General features: G+C 39.3%; 1 protein-coding gene across 1 annotated transcript; it reads left to right on the forward strand.

Annotated features, from left to right (window-relative positions):
* Positions 1 to 8,481: 8,481 nt before the first annotated feature.
* LOC131239266 (early nodulin-like protein 9) lies at positions 8,482 to 12,338 on the forward strand. The gene is made up of 2 exons (XM_058236886.1): positions 8,482 to 8,738; positions 11,787 to 12,338. The coding sequence occupies exons 1-2, from the start codon at positions 8,528 to 8,530 to the stop codon at positions 12,086 to 12,088; spliced, it is 513 nt and encodes a 170-aa protein (XP_058092869.1). The 5' UTR covers positions 8,482 to 8,527; the 3' UTR covers positions 12,089 to 12,338.
* The last annotated feature ends 6,089 nt before the right edge of the window (positions 12,339 to 18,427 follow it).

Here is an 18,427-nt window from a genome sequence, read left to right on the forward strand (position 1 = left end):
ATGTATTGATGTGGTGTTTTATTTACCACATAATTAGACATTTGTGGGCTGTAATTGGAGCTAGGCATTGAGTCGAGTTGGACCGAGTTAGGGCTGACTTGACTTAATCTGGTTTTGAAATAGGCTTGACCTGAACTTAGTTCCGACTCGAGGTCGAGTCCAACATGCCTGACTCGATCTGAGTCCGGTCAGGCCTGGACTGATTCGGACCGAGTGCGATCCTCTGAGAAGTACCAAGTCGGGTCGAGTTGGCATTGAGTCGGTCAGAGAGATGAGGGAGGGAGAGACCGAGAGAGTAGATAGGAGAGAGAGGAGGAGGAAGAGGGTGATTGTGGTGGGTGGTTGCCAGGCTTAGAAGATGAGGAAGATGAGGAACTGAATTTTGGGATCAAGTCAAGTAGGGTGCAGCAGGTAGGGTTAAAGATGATAGAAATTAAGTTTATACACACACACACACACACACACACACACACATCAAACACGAGTCGAGTCGGGTTTTGGATTGAGTCAGGTCTAATTGGATTGAGTTTTGGGTCGAGTCGGGTCGAATTACTAGGTAACTCGAACTCGAATTGGTTTGAGTTTAGATTGGGCGAAGCCCACTCGGTTCGGACCAACTCACCCATTCGGTTCGAGTCGAGTTGGATCTAAACGAGTCGAACGAGTCGAGTTAGCTGGATTGAGTCTTCCTGTGCCCACCTCTAGCCGTAATCAATGAGTCAACAGTACATATAGTATGGTTCATTATTGAGGTCAAAGGTTAAGTATATATTGTACTGACTTAAAAAGGATATTTTCCTACACTTGTGTGAGATCCAAATGGTTCATTGGGTGGGCCCATCATTTAGAAGTCCTGCCGAAAGAATTAGGCTCGGTCCCATCACGTGGATGCCCAACACAAAAATTAGCCCACTACACTTCTCAGGTGGCCACGCCCCTGCGTGTACCAAATGTATAATATTGGCCTAGCCTCTTTTGTGGTCATTTCTTTGGTGGCCCACCTGATCAGTGGAACGGCTAGAATTCTTATAATCTTGTAAGTATCACAGAAAGCCCAAGTACTACCCCTTAGGCATCCAATACACTGAATTTCATACTATCGACCCTTCATCAGGTAAGGGAACATTCTGTGATTCAAAAGCTAGGCCGGTCCACTCATCAGGGGGTCCACATGTTTGCATTTATCGTGTACCCTTGTCCAATTTGTTTGTAACCATGCATTCTTGACCCACCTAATGAGTGGAACGACCTGATTGTGGGCTGCAAGGTGGACCTGCATGATGATCACCCAGATCTTGCATGTGCGACTGCAACATCCTTGCCTTCCTAAGATCAAACAGATACATTGGGCGGTACTTTCCACGTGTGAAATCCTTAGGTAGAGTTGGTCATCTAGTCAAGTCAGACTGAGTTAAGGATGACCCGAGTCGATCTGGTTAAGGTTGACCCGAACTCAATTCAACTTGATACTGAGTCCAGCATGCGTGACTTGATCTGGGGTTTGGCCAGGAGTTTTGTCTCAGTCCATAGATCACTAGATGTTGCAATGGGAGAACGAGAGAGAGAGAGAGAGAGAGAGAGAGAGAGAGAGAGAGAGAGAGAGAGAGAGAGAGAGAGGGTGGTGGTGGTGGGCGGCTGGGCTTGGAAGATGAGGATGAGAGAGGGAGGGGGATTAAATACTAGCATCAAGGCATGCCATCAATAGGGGGAAGAGAGAGAGAGAGAGAGAGAGAGAGAGAGAGAGAGAGAGAGAGAGAGGGTGGTGGTGGTGGGCGGCTGCCGGGCTTGGAATAGGAGGATGAGAGAGGGAGGGGGAGAGAGTTTTGGATCGGATTGAGTGCGGCGGATAGGGGTAGAGATAGTTAGAAGTTAGGTTTTTTTCTTTCTTAATATACCTGAACCCGAGTCGAGTTTGGTTTTGGATCGCATCAAGTTTGACTAGATCGAGTTTTAAGTTGAGTCGGATCGAATTACTGGATAACTCAGACTCGACTTGGTTCGAGTTTGGATTGGGTGAAGCCTACTCGATTCGGACTGACTCACCCATGGCCAGATCTATCCCTAGGCATATACGTCAATTCATGTAGGCATGCATATGCATACGTATGTGCATATGCACATGCATGTGTACAAGCGGATCATGTGCATCAATGCACACATGTATATTTGCATAGGCACACGCATGTGTACAAGCGGATCATGTGCATCAATGCACACATGTATATTTGCATAGGCACACGCATGTGTACAAACGGATCATGTGCATCAATGCACACGTGTTCGTGATGTTGGAACTAGTCGTAACTGGGCTTGGCAGGCCAAGTCACATGCCTGTCCAACTCTGACCTGTGGGCCGAAATGACCTATAACGTACATTTGGTGGGACCTGAAGTGGACGGATAATTGACATCTGATAATGGCTTTCATATTTATGGTTGAAGATAAAACTAGCCCAAAAATCCACACTTAAAGGATACTTTTAGGTTCATATAATTTTTGATTTTTTTACATTCGAGCCTAGTTCGTACAAGTTTGGGGTTACACCAGGAGGCATGCTAGTTAGACCCAGATTTGACTTTTAAGTCCAACAATGATTGGTTTATGGACTTAGGCTTACATCTAGCCCAAAAAATCCATACTTAAAGGATACTTTTAGGTTCATATGATTTTTGAGTTTTCTACATTCGAGACCAGTTCGTATGAGTTTGGAGCTGCATCATGAGGCATGCTAGTTCGACCCAGATTTGACTTTTAAGCCTAATAATGATTGGTTTTTGGACTTAGGCTTGCATCTAGCCCAAAAATCCACACTTAAAGGATACTTTTAGGTTCATATGATTTTTGAGTTTTCTACATTCGAGCCCAGTTCGTATGAGTTTGGGGCTGCACCAGGAGGCATGCTAGTTAAACCCAGATCTGGCTTTTAAGCCCAAAAATGATTGGTTTCTAGGCTTGGGCTTGCATCTAGCCCAAAAATCTACACTTAAAGGATACTTTTAGGTTCATATGATTTTTGAGTTTTCTACATTCCAGCCCAATTTGTACGAGTTTGGGGCTGCACTAGGAGACATGCTAGTTACACCCAGATCTGACTTTAAAGCCCAAAAATGATTGGTTTCTGGACTTGGGCTTGCATCTAGCCCAAAAATCCACACTTAAAAGGATACTTCTAGGTTCATATGATTTTTGAGTTTTCTACATTTGAGCCCAGTTCGTATGAGTTTGGGGCTGCACTAGGAGGCATGCTAGTTAGACCCCAGATCTAACTTTTAAGCCCAAAAATGATTGGTTTCTGGACTTGAGCTTGCATCTAGCCCAAAAATCCACACTTAAAAGGATACTTTTAGGTTCATATGATTTTTGAGTTTTCTCCATTCGAGCCCAGTTTGTACGAGTTTGGGGCTGCACCAGGAGGCATGCTAGTTAGACCCAGATCTGACTTTTAAGCCCAAAAATGATTGGTTTCTACACTTGGGCTTGCATCTAGCCTAAAAATCTACACTTAAAGGATACTTTTAGGTTCATATGATTTTTGAGTTTTCTATATTCAAGCCCAGTTCGTACGAGTTTGGGGCTGCACTAGGAGGCATGCTAGTTAGACCCAGCAAAATTGATTGGTTTTTGGACTTGGGCTTGCATCTAGCCCAAAAATCTACACTTAAAGGATACTTTTAGGTTCATATGATTTTTGAGTTTTTACATTCGAGCCCAGTTCGTACGAGTTTGGGGCTGCACCAGGAGGCATGCTAGTTAGACCTAGATCTGACTTTTAAGACCGAAAATGATTGGTTTTTGGACTTGGGCTTGCATCTAGCCCAAAAATCTACACTTAAAGGATACTTTTAGGTTCATATGATTTTTGAGTTTTCTATATTCGATCATAGTTTGTACGAGTTTGGGGCAACACCAGGAAGCATGCTAGTTAGATCCAGTTCCAACTTTTAAGCCCAAAAATGATTGGTTTTTGGACTTGGGCTTACATATAGCCCAAAAATCTACACTTGGATACTTTTAGGTTCATATGATTTTTGAGTTTTCTACATTTGAGTGGTATGAGTTTGGTCGCACCAGGAGGCATGCTAGTTAGACCCATATGATTGGTTTTTGGACTTGGGCTTGCATATAGCCTAAAAATCTACACTTAAAGGATACTTTAGGTTCATATGATTTTTGAGTTTTCTAAGTTTGAGCCCAGTTCATACGAGTTTGGGGCTGCACCAGGAAGCATGCTAGTTACACCCAGATCTAACTTTTAAACCCAAAAATGATTGGTTTCTGGACTTGGGCTTGCATCCAGGCAAAGGTCTGAGAAGTGAGTCCGCGATTGAGAATTGTCAAAGCTCATGGGGCGACCCGCGATGGGCTTACCTGGGAAAAAAAATAAAATCACCGACTCGGTTTGGCTGGTAACTCTGCCACTAGCCAATGTCTGATGGTTGGTGCTTTGCGGGCCCTACCATGATGTATGTATTTCATCCATACCGTCCATCGTTTTTTCCAGATCAATTGATGGTATGTGCCATAAAATAAAATATTTTCAAGTCTCAAGTGGACCACATCAAAGGAAACAGTGTTAATTGAACATTCACCACTAAGAACTTTTTGGGGCCACAAAAGTTCTGGATCAAGCTGATATTTGTTTTTTTCTTCATCCAGGCCTGTATGACCTAATCAATAGGTTGGATTTTAAATAAGCATTACAGTGGGCCCCAGGAGGTTTTTTTTTACGGTGGATATTCAATCACTACTGTTTTCCTGTGGTGTGGTCCACAATGAGATCTGTCTCATTTCTGGGATAAAGCCCTAAAATGATCTGGAAAAATGGATGGACGGCGTGGATAAAACACATACATCATGATGTGGTCCACATAGCACCAACCACAAGCCTCTGCAGCGTCCAAAAATCACACCAGCATTCTAAATGAGAGAAGAAAATGATACATCCAGCCGACAAATGAACGGACCGTAATCCTCTACAACACCTGCTTTACAGTGCGCGTAAAATACCCAGGCTTTGTGGACCTATCTTGTTGCTTTTCTGACATCGACTCCGTCCATCAGGTGAGAAACTCAGTTCTAGACATTGTATCCAAAAATCAGCTATATAGAGAACTCATGTGAAACACATCATGGGGAACAATCTGGGATGGGACACCAACCATGGGTTTTCCTGTGTGGCCATCATGGATTGTATTTTTCATCAAACTCGTTCATCAGGTTTGGATGACAAGGATGATGTAAATATACAAAAATAATCCTGATCTAAAGCTCCGGTGGGCCACACCTCGTAAACTTAGATGTTTTAGGCACAGTTTCACATTCTTCCAATTGGTGTGGTTCATATTAGCTTTCTATCTGATGATGTTTTATTTTTTTAACGGTGAACATAAGTGTTCTCACTCGATGGACAGAGTAGATTTCACATATAGATGGTTTGGGGGCCAGAGGACTTGGGTGTTTTACGCACGGAGCAAAACATGCGTTGTAGACGATTCCGGTACCGAGTGAACAAAATTCCTCTATCACCCCATCAAGCAACACTAACGGCCACGATTCCGATTCTACTCCTAACTTCGCAGCAACGATGGGTGCAAACAGCTTTCTATCAAAGCAAGCTCGAAAAAGAAAATTCTTAGGCGCCCACACTCATGGATGATAAACTGACACGTATGAACATCCGTTCGTTTCCTGTTGAGTAGGTCTCAAGTCCAACCGGTTGGACCATAAGTACTGTCCATCCAGCAGATAATTTATAAGCTTTCCCATCGGTGCGAAATCCAACCGGTCCAAAACATCGCCCGCATCATGCGTATCACCCTATACAAAATCAGTCTCATCCACCCGTTCAGTGGACCACAGTTGTATTCTATTATTTAGCAATGGTTAGACATTGTTTTCTAAGATGTGTTCCACCTGATTAGTGGGTGAGGCTGATTTTGGTCCAAGGCTATCCTCATGGTGGGCCCAACTTTTTGGAAGGTTTGGATGTCACACTCGAATTATAAGTTGGAACTTACTCGTGGTCCAACATTTGTATTTTAATCCAAATACAGAAGGCAAGATTTAAATATCACCCAAGGCATGTTTGTTAACGTTGAATTTTTGTACTTGTCGTGGAATTTGAAAAATGTTTCATGTTTCGTAGTTTGTTAGCGCGGAAGAAGGAAAATGCTTAACCATGTTATGCCGAAATTTTTTCCTAATAAGAGTCTAGCTTAATAGGGAATCAAGAATGCTGATTATTATTATTATTTAAATTCAAAATTGTCCTTTGTGATAAAGATTTTCTCACTTGCGTTATACACATCCCGACTTTTAACATGGGGCACTTCTCTGAGCCCACCATGATTTATGTGTTAGATTCATACCGTCTATCAACTTTTTTATATCATTCTAAAGCGTGATTCAAAAAAAGATGCACATCTAAAGCTCAAGCCAACTACACTACATAAAGTAGTGGGACAAGAACGACTATTGTTAAAGCCTTTCTGATGTCCACTGTAAAGCTTATTTGCCATCAAATCTCTTTATAAGGTCACACGGACCTAGATAAAAGAAAAATACAAAATCATCTTGATTGGAGTCTTATGTGGCCGCAAGAAGTTTTCAATGATAGGCACTTGGTTCCTACAGTTTCTTGTAGTGTAGCACACTTAAGCCTCATATTTGTCTTGTTTTTTGTCTTCATTTCTAAAATAATATGAAAAAATAGATGGACAGTATGGTTAAAACACATATATCATGGTAGGCCCCACAAAGCCCTTAATTGTCCATATTTAGGTAGATCTTAGTGAGGTAGTACGCATTCTCCTCCCAGGTTTGGGTTGCTAATTTTGTGCAAATGCCTTTTGCAGGAAGGTCTTGTGCTGGAATCTTAGGTGAGCTTACCGTTATATTTGTTATAAATCTAATTTGTCCATCCATGTTTCGAGATCATTTTAGGATTCAAGACAAAAAAATGAAGAGGATACAAGAATTAAGTGGGCCGCACTAAAGGAAAAGGTGGGTAGGAAAATTTCTATCATTGAAACCTCCCCAGGGTCGACAATGATGTTTACATGCTATCAGTACCGTTGATACTATTATTCCTAGTGAGATAACTCAAACCACAAATATTAGCATAATTGAAAACTTTTGTCGCCCTATGAATATTTTAATTATGGGCGTCCAATCCTCACATTTTCGGCCCATTTAAGTATTGAATATGGTTCATTTTTAGCATTATGTCTTAAAATGATCTCACAAAATGGATGGACGGGGTGGATTTCACACAAACATCACGGTGGTCCCCACCTAGATTTTCAGTTGTGAACTTCCTGGGAAAGGCTTTCCCATGAAATTCGGCTCATAAGGACATGGTTTGGCTAGTGACGGTACCACTAGTCGGGTGGCTAGTGGTTGGTGCTTTGTGGGCCCACCATGGCGTATGTGTTTCATCGATGCCATTCATCCATTTTTCCATATTATTTAATAGATCATTGATATAAAAAAATGATACATATATAAATTCATGGAGTTTTTAAAGGTAGGGATTCAATTGCAATTGTTTGATATGAGTAAATGTGTCAAATTAATATATTTTAAACATCTTATATGTTAGTTAACAAACGAGTTATTCTAGATTCACTATTAGTTTTCAGAATTCATATTTAGGTTTCAGGCTTCATATTTCAGATTTAACAAAGAGTCCCCCAGTATCCTAAGCAAAGGATCTTAGTGCAAAAGCACCCAATGAAACAGCTAAACCCTCAAATACAAAATTCCCATATGCTTTGCACCACAAGCTACTATATCCCAAACTTAAGAATAAAATAAAGAACCATGCAATTCCTACCCGCCTATGTCGGGTTCCAAATCCTACTCTCGCCAAATGTGCCAATGCTCACATGCGTGCAAGATCCATGCTGTCCATCAGGTGGGCCCCACTATATTTTATGGGGCCTGAAAATTGATCCATTCTACTCATTGGGGAAATGTGGATGTTTAGTTGATTTGATGTTCATTTTTATATATTAGGTGATCTGCCCGTTAATTGTGCCATGGCACATTAGCAAAAGGGTTCACTTGATAAACGGTCTGGATCTAGCTTTGAAAGTACCACTTAGTATCCTGATCATGGTTCAAAAACTCGAAACTTGGACTCATGTCTGTGTCCAGCTGAGTCGAGTTGACTCAATGTCTTAGATTGATATTTTAATTTTTTAAGCTAGTTGTATATACTCCAACTTCCAACTAAATGACTCAGTTAAAGTTGACTGAGTCAAAATCGAATCAACCCAGCTGACCGAGTCTTGCCCATTTTCCGAGTTGAGTTGACTCGGTCGAGTTTAGAACTATGATCCTACTTGCGAGTAGACATGACATTCCTCTCTTTAGATTGAAAAACCAAAAAGGCTTCTCTGACACGTCTTGTAAGGCTCTGCTGATAGGGACCTATAAAAACCTATGGGCTGAGGACCATATCCATCCATCTATCCAGCCCTTAGGTTCCACAAATCTTTCTAGCAAAACCCATACTGGTCTTTCCATGGCTAAGCCCACTTCCAGATCATCAGACCATCATAGGATGGCATTTCATGCAGTGGGGCTCTTTGTCCTTTCAATGCTAGTACAAAGCTCTGATGCAACCGAGTTCAAGGTGGGTGGTGCAAATGGGTGGACGGTGCCTGCAGATTCAAAGGCCATGACATTGAATCAATGGGCAGAGATGAAAAGGTTTCAGACGGGAGATTCTCTATGTAAGTTTATGATTCAAGTGTAGGAACTAACATCTTTTATGTTCTACATGTTTGTTATCAATTATCATGCCATGTCCATGATCTTCTCATAGGTGTGGGGCCCACCAATCCATTTTTGTCACTCAATCAGGTGGGAGGACCCACACCCAATTGGCATATGATCATTATTTGACTGGTGTTGATGAGCGTATGAGATCAACCCAGTGTCCCATCTGTTAAGACGGTGAAAGTGGTGAGGACATGACGTAGAGCGGGTCGTGGACACTTTCATGTCCTAGATGGATCAGAGAAGGTCTAATTAGAGGCAGAAGTCATCAAGACTGTCAGAACTTTAAAACATATATATCTTACAAACCAGAATGAGTTACTCGACATACCATAAAAGAGAATAACCTGATTAATTCACATAGGACACTATAAATAGAAAATTTACTATTTAAAGTTACGAAATTTGAGGAGTTTTAATTATAGTTTAATTCTTAAACTTCTTCCTAGTCATAGTATCCCTATTTAAAGAATTGTAGACTCCTTTATTTCACCTATCTATTAATCAACAAGTTTCTTTAATATATTTTAAAATTATTTCTATTTCTTTTTCTCATAAATTCGAGAAGTATTTGTGATGAGTCAGAGATGCTCCATTTATTCAGGGTAGTTACCCTTGAGGAAGACGGTGATCATACTCATCACGTTCATCCCTGCGTCGGGACATTTCCTGGCAAGAGACGACCCATCTCTTCCCTCTTACATGTACGAATATATACATACGGTTATGTGTTGTTCCATTAAACTCAGTCACGTGTTTTGGCATGCGTCTCTGTTCAGGGAAATGAATGCTATAAGGTCGAACTATGGGTTTCTCCCATGAGATCCAGTCGTGTGGGCCCCACTGTGATGTCTATTAGACATCCACGCTGTGAATTTGGTGGGCCACCTTTAGATCATGGGATATTTCAAAAATAAACTATATCCGGAACTCAAGTGGCCCTAGAACATCTTAAATTACTTGGTGGGGCCCACCTGAGTTTTTGATATGGCTAAAATCTGGTGTGACCCCTCATCCAAGTGGGATACACACAATGGATGGGTTAGATATTTGAACCAAATCTCAGTGGCCTTATAAATGACTGAAAGTTTCAATTGGTGGGTATCCACTTTCAACAGTTGCCTTTAATATGGCTCACATAAATCATGGATTTGCCTAATTATATATATATATATATATATATATATATAAAATCATTTAACTTTTTTATGCTGATTATGGACCATTTCCTTGACCGTTGCTTTTGTGGGGCCATTGATTATAAAATCTAGGATTTTGAAGATTTTTGGGGCAGCCACCTTTATCACCGTATTTCGTTGGATCAACAGCTTAGAATTTGGAATACTGAAATTGACCATACATCCAACTGCTAATAGGAATATGTCTCTATGTACTCCAGCAAACAGCCTGTCTCAAATGTGAGCAATGTGATCTCATCTCAATGTTTTCGTGCAAACGTTTACAAAAATTGCATTCTTAACATTCATGAACATTTTCCTACAAGTGAGGAGAGTGTATGGCTGACTATGAAACCTCTATTCAGTGTGCATCAATCATCCACCGTCCATTTCCCAAAGTATCTCAACATGTTACACAATATCTACTTCTTTTTGGGAATGGACGGTCATGATCAAATTATACACCAAAGAACGGTGTATAGCTTGTACACTGAATGATATCTCCCACTCAAGTAAAAACATGGTTTTTATTTAAAAGACTACATTAACGGTTGATTTTTTAAAGAAACCCTCGTTCGTTAACGACTACTATTATTAAAAAGCAACCGTTGTTTTAACTACGGCTGTTATTGAACTCAAAAATATTAAATCACTTATTAAAACTTCAAGGGCTGATATATACTTCTTAAAGTGACAAATCTCGTTCTTGGGAAAGTCTCTGGAGATTTTTATTTTTATTTAATAAGGGTTTTCTCAGAAAAATCTCCCAAAAATAATAATAAATAATTAAAAAAATTAAAAATAAATAAATTATATAGTGGACTTTTTAAAAATTTAGATGTTTCTAAGTTAATATTGTGAAATAGAAGTAACAGCATTCTGGTAATTTAATAAGCTACCCACTGATGCATAAGTTGCATAAGTACCGGCATAAAAAGAGCATGGTTCACCCAGTCACCAAAAGCAGGCTCCACCATCAAGAACCCCTCGTGCAAAATCAGGCCTATCCACTCATCAGGTGGACCACCGTAGAAAACAATGATAATTTATCGGCTTCATTCAAATTACACTTGTAGCCCACCTGATTGGTTAATCAGCCTGATTTTGCACCAAGTGATCTTCAGTGGGGTCGGCAATTGTAACTGTTGGATGTCGTGCACACCACTGTTAGAATTTCTAATTGCGGATTTGCCGAAAGACCTTGTTGTGCATTTGATATGGAGATCATGGGAGTAAGATGGCTTACCTATCTGCGATGCCATTGCAGAGGAATTCAAATGCTGGATAATTGAATTCAGATGCCAGGATCTTCCTATCCTTTACACCTCTATATTGAAGAATCGGTGGGATTTCTGCTTCTGTTACGGTGTAGGATTGGGGACCCAGCCATGTTATATAGGTTAAGAGGGGAGAAGAGTTTGTAACCCATCAAAACTCTTTCCCCAAGTCTCTACACGCATCTAAATCTTAGTTATGCTGAAACAGCGGTGTGTGTGCGTATCATAACTATAGCATTCCACCCCTTACGTCGATATTCTTGAAGTATCACAATGCAGTGGGGCCTACTGGTTTACTTGATCACATTTTTCAACCTTTAGGACAATCCAGACAGTTGAACAATAAGGCCCACCTTATAGAGATCTTACGGACAACCACATGTTTGTACGTATGCGCCCAGCATGTTGTATTTGAACATCCCTCCTATGTGGGCCAAAAAATCAAAAAAGAAAAGAAGGACACGTACAAAAAGATGGGCTCCTATCAACATTTCACTACTATAGTATGACACCATGTTCTAACCATAAAATTTATATTGATTTGCAGTGTTTGTGTATCAAGCTGATAAGGATTCGGTGCTACAAGTAACAGAAGATGGCTACAACAATTGCAACACAGCCTCATCCATTGCATCTTTCTATGATGGGAACACTTCCTTCAAGTTCAATCAACCTGGGTCGTACTATTTCATTAGTGGGCATAAAGACCGCTGCCAAAAGAATGAGAAGCTGCATGTCATAGTGATGGCTGATAGAAACACTAAGAAAAATGGGGCCCCTCTAAACGCAGTGGGCCTCATGGGTTCCGTGGGAATTCTTGTTGGATCATCTATTCTATTTACTTTGTAACTTGGTCTGCCACACAAACCGAAATGTGTAAGTCTTGGGTATTTAATTTCTTTTATTTGTTTCTATTACATTTTTAGCATGATTTAATGAATTGGGGTTTTCAAGGATAGTTTGGCCATGAGAAAACGTTTGTAACAATTGAAAAAAAGAAAAAAGAAAAAAAAAAGGGTGAAAGAATTACAGGTACTGTATGGGTTGTTTGGCTCTCAATGTAAATAGTGGAATAAATGCATATTATTGTGTTCCTCTATCCTCTCTCATCTTTCTTGTGTTCATCAACAAGAAAATAACTGACCACTGAATTCTCGGATCTGCATATTGATTAACAGACCCACCGTTTTCATCTATGGTTTGCCACACCATGCATTAGTATTGATACTAGTTTAGTTGTTTCCCAATGACTGCTCTAGGCCTTTGGAGTTGAGTCTCATAACAAGCCTTTGGAGCAACTGAAGGGCAGGAATGTTTGTCACTGCCAAAAACCTTACCTTTGAATTTTGACGGTAGCAGCAGGGTGATCATGGCCACCTACAGCTCTGCATTATTTGATGACTAGATGCTTCAAATGAAATTGCCGGTATCAGTGTTCTGGTTTGCTGTAAGTATGCAAGATCTGACAATTCAAGTCGAAATCAAAGTGTTACTTTGGTCCAGCTCTAGGGTTCAGTGGTAGACGGACTCTGTTTCAACGCTGAGATCATGGGATCTGAGTACCCATATAGTGTGGGTGTGTGTAAAATAAAAAATAAAAATAAAAAAGTCAAAATCAAAGCACCACGTAAATACTTCCAATTGAAACCTTTACTCAAACAAGTGCAAGGGAAACAACGGGAGTCTATACAAGTGAAAATGTGAGAGAAATCTTGAATGGTATCTCACCAGAATGTCTCACACATGGAACAAGAACCCAGACCATAACATTTGTTTGTAACCCCTTTTGAGTCTGTAACCCATCAAAATGCAATCTGAGCAGAAAAATATAAAAGACTAACAATACAATCCAAACCCCTTCCATGCAAATACTAACACAGGAGACATTCAAAGAAAATAAGATGTAAAAATGCAATGTGTTAAGAAAGAGAACAACTTCACAAATCAATCTTGGGTCTTTTCTTAGAATTCTGTTTGTGCAAAAATCCTTGGCATTTCTCAAAATTATGAGATTCACATCCCCTATTGTGATGATGTAGTTGGTTGGATATTGACCTGAATAGCAGAGGGCACGAAATGGAATTTTGCCACCGGTATGTTTGGACTATGAGCCAAACTACTTTGGGCTGTGTACTCGTACTCAAGCAGTTTATCTACAGGAGAATGTCTTCTTGAAATGACCTCAGTCTTTACGATTTGAAGGTAATGCTCAATCTGCAAATTCAAACAATATAAAGCAATGAATCAATGTAATTGTATTCACAGGTTTATTTTTTTATTTTTAATGGAAATGATTTTATTAAAAAACCAAAGAAAAAACAGCTATTCACAGAACAATGCCCGAGCATTAAGTGACCCTCGTCACTGAACAAAGGCCAATAATAAATAACAATAGCACAGCGGAATAGAGAAGCCCCAACCCCACATACATTAAACAGTCTTCAAGGAAACGAGCCCCATCCTTGTCAAAATCCTGCAAGGAAAACCCATGAAATACTTGTCTAGGTACGCTATTGGAATGGCTTTACCCGCATTCTTCACACGCAACAAACAAATATTTGGGAGAATGAGAGATCTCCTTTGAAGGTTGTCTATGGCTTGGATTCTTTTTCTCCCTAGAAGTCAAACAAAAGCCGCCACTCCTGGAGGAGCGCCGTAAGACCACTGGAGGTAAGGGAAGGAGTGAGACGAAGAAGGCTTCAAAACTAGCTCATGAAAGGAGCGCATGGAGAAAGAACCCGAGCTATGAGCTGTCCATATCAACCAGTCTTCATCTTGGGCTGATGGCAGGTAAAGCTTCAAGGCGTCGAGCAAGATAAGAAATTCATCGAATTCGTCATCCGTGAGATTTTGCCTACAAGGAGGAGACCAACTGACTGACCGACCAGTAGAGGAACAACATTTGTCAACACTAAAAAAAAGATCGGGGGCAAGATGAGCCAACCCAGGGAAGTGATCTTGTAATGATCAGTGTTCGAAGTATTGGCATTGCTACAAGTTTCACTGCCCAATGATATGGTAACAATATCAATATCGCCGATAAAATCATTGATAACCGAAAATGCGGGGAAACATGAAAAAAATGGTGAAATTTTTAACAAAACTTTGAGAGATGTTAAAATGTACATATTTAAAAATAAAAAAATTGTAAAAAGAATGCATACACAACAAGTTTCTATTTAATGGGGCCTTAAAATTATATGTTATTGTAAGAAATAAGTCCAATCATCCCATCCGACTTATTTAAACATCTAATCTTCCATCTAAATATCCATCGATATTGCAAAATATCAATAACACATAATATTTCACCAAAAAATCATCAACAATTCGAAATGAAATAGAAGATTGTGGTCTTAATATCGCGCATATTACGATATCAATAATATCGAGATATTATCAATGACAAATTGAATACTATATACAAGAACCATGTGCCCATGAAAATTATATATATATATATATATATATATATATATATATTTCTAATAAACGAAATTTTAATGATATCAATTCTTTAGCGATATTATTGAAATATCGTCGATACATTTATGATACAAGCATTACTTAGAATTTACATAAGTTGAAAATATTGGTGATACATTAGCGATATTGATGCACTGGTAATACAAGCGTGGCACCTATAATTTATATAGCCATAAATATTGGCGATTACATTAGCAATATTGATACATTGACGATAATTAGCAATACATTGCTAAATCCTAAAACTTTTGATACTAACAGCGTTATCGGTATTGCTGCCAGTGTTACTGGTATCGCTGAGCATGAGAAAAAGATAATATCAGAGATAATTCGGACATTGGTAATGATGTATCCCCGCACCACTTGTCAATCTAGAAGCGAATGCAATGATTACCTTTTCCCAACGAATAGGAGATTCCCGAATGGAAGAGATGTTCAGTAGAAGTTTGGCCTTCCAATTAAACATAAGACGCATGATAAAGAGAAGAAGATTTTATACCCCAACTACCTGTTTGAGAACCGTATTAAGCGATGCGAAGTTCTCTCCATAACTTGCCCATCTTGACACTGAACCTCCAGTGCCATTTTCCAAGAAGGGCGACATTCATATGCTCTAACATTTCCAGACCTGATCCTCCCTTGTTAATCGGCTTGCAAACCTCATCCCATTTAAGTAAGTTGAACTTCTTTTTATCTTCGGACCTTTTCCACAAGAAATCTCTTCTCAGATTTTCTAGCCCACCCAAGACTGACTTTGGGCATTTGAATAAAGACAAAGTAAATTAACTTGTTAGAAAAGGCTCTTTTTATGAGCAACAACCAGCCTCCCAAAGAAAGAGTGCGATGCTTCCACCTAGAAAGCTTTCTTTCGATTCTCTCTATAACTCCATCCCATAAGTGTAAAGCCAGTTTTCTTATGCACGAGGGTAGCCCCAAATAGGAAGAGGGGAAGGAACTTGGACTGCAGCCAAAGACATTAGCTAGGTGATGAAGGTCTTCATTAAGAACATGGATACCCAACATTTCTCTTTTGGAGAGATTGATATTAAGCCCATTAACTGCTTCGAAACAAACAACAACTTTTCGAAGATTATTGACTGAGATGACATCCGTGTCGTAGAAGAATATCATATCATCCGCATATTGAAGGTGAGTAACTTGCATCTCCGACTCCGCAACCTTGAAGCCCTAGATCAAACCATTTTTGTTCGTTAACAACAAAGAGATACGAAGATAAAAAGGTCACCCCGTCTTATGTGGCAAGAAAACTTGAAAAAGTACAAAGGAGAACCATTAATGAGAACTGAGAAAAATGGAGATTGAATGCAAGATTGGATCGTTCGTCTCCAAATTACCTCACTATCGATTCTGTCGAGCAAATAGTCTAGGCATATTTCCAATCGACTCGGTCCATCAGGCGAGATACTCAGTTCTAGGACTTGAAGCCAAAATTCAACTAGATAGAGAACTCACCTGAACCACATCATGGGGAACAATCGAGATGGGACACCAACCATAGGTTTGCGTGTGTGGCCACCATGGTGTGTATCTTTCATCAAACTCGTTCACCAGGTTTGTATTACAAGGATAATGTAAAAACACAAAAATCATCCGGATTTAAAGCTCCGATGGGCCACACGGCGTACACTTAGATGTTTTAGGCATAGTTTCACATTCTTCCAATTGGTGTGGTCCATATTAGTTTTATATCTGGATGATTTTTAAAATTTTTTTTTTTTTTTGGGTACGGTGAAAATAAGTGTTCTCACTCGATGGACAGAGTAGATTTCACATATAGATGGTTTGGGAGCCTAGGACTTAGGTGTTTTACGCACGTAGTAAAACATGCATTGTAGACGATTTCGTTACCAAATGAACCGAATTCCTGTATCATCACATCAAACCTATCATTCTAATATCAGATAGGTGATCTTCCCCGTTGAAAACATTACATTACATTGAGTTTAGTCGATAATCAATATGTACATTAAATTTATTTGAGTATCATTATTTAAATTAAAATTATTTAATTCTTATTATATAGATTAATTAAATTTATTTGAGCATCGTATCATAGCATACATTTTATTTAATTCATGTTTTATATTATAGAAAGTATTTAATTGACTGGTGTTGTGGGTGCTCTGCCCTAGAAAGGATCGTGTTGTTATGGGTGCTCTGCTCGGGTCATTTCGGAAAATGATGTTTATTTTATGCCACATTTTAAATTTTAGCAATTGTGGACATTCGATCCTTGACCCGTGTTTTAGGATGTATGTTGTATGTAAATATTCAATCTTTGGCCCGTGTTCTAGGACGCAAGTTATTATTATTATTATTATTATTATTAATTTTAATGTAAGGTTAAGTGAATTTATATACGAGTGCTCTGCCTTGGCCAGTCTAAAAATGGATCAAAAGTCATTTTATTTTATTTGACTCATTTATTAGAATTTCAGTTGTTATTATTAAAATATTAATGTTCTTTTATATTCGGGTTGTGGATGCCTAAATAAAATTTTGATGCACACATTCGTGGGCCACGGTCCCCAATAGGTATGAGATTGATTATGGTCCTTGGTGCTAAGCTCCTGTCGGCCCGTGATACCATGCACTACGATTCGACCTTTCGGTATTTTTTCTTTTGTAACATGTCTACTTATGATAAGTCGTGTTAAATTTTTATTTTTTATTTTTATCAAGCTATACTTAATGTCAACGTAGTATTTTCAACTTTGGGAATGATTTGACCTTACGAGCCGTAACACTCACACATTTATAGATTGTTTTACAGGTATAAAGATAGAATAATGCGAGCAAGCTAGACAAGACATTAGTTTTATTTATTATTAATATTTTTTTAGGATTAGTTTGCATTTTAGATAATGATTTATTATTTAGTTTATTTTTATTCCAATGTAATAAAGATTTGATGATAGTTTAGTAAGCTTCTAATTAATAAGAATCAGTTATTATTTATTTTCTCTTTTAGTTTGACTCTGGTTATCTTGAAAATATATGGAAACTATGTGGGTTGCGTTGTATATTTTGTTTAAGTACAACTCATGGTCTTGAAATTTGAGTTTGGGTCTGGCCAACTCGGGTACCGAATTTCGAGTCGTGACACTGGATGGGCCTACCTGAAAAAAAATAAAAATAAAATCATATACTTAGTTTGGCTAGTGACTCTACCACTAGCTAATGGCTAGTGGGTTGTTCTCTGTGGGCCCTACCCTGATGTATGTATTTCATCCATTCTATCCATCCATTTTTCCAGATCATTTGACGGTGTGAGTGCCAAAATGAGATATCTTTAAATCTCAACTGGAGCACAGTGTTAATTGAACACTCGCCACCGAGAACTTTTTGGGGGCCACAAAAGTTATGGATCAAGCCGATAATTTTTTCCTTCATCCAGGGCCGGGTGACCTAATCAACAGATTGAATGTCAAATAAACATTACAGTGGGCCTTAGGTGGTTTTTGAGGGTGGACATTCAATCACTGCTGTTTTCCTGTGATGTGGTCCACGTGAGATTGAAATCTGCCTCATTTCTGGGATAAAGCGGAAAAATGGATGGGCGGCGTGGATAAAACGCATACATCATGATGTGGTCCGCAGAGCACCAACCACAAGCCGCTGGGTGTCACCAGCCAGACCGCGTCCAATAATCACAGCAGCATACTAGAGGATAGACGAAAA

Source organism: Magnolia sinica, chromosome 1 (genome assembly GCF_029962835.1).
Source record: "Magnolia sinica isolate HGM2019 chromosome 1, MsV1, whole genome shotgun sequence".
Lineage (NCBI taxonomy): Eukaryota > Viridiplantae > Streptophyta > Magnoliopsida > Magnoliales > Magnoliaceae > Magnolia > Magnolia sinica.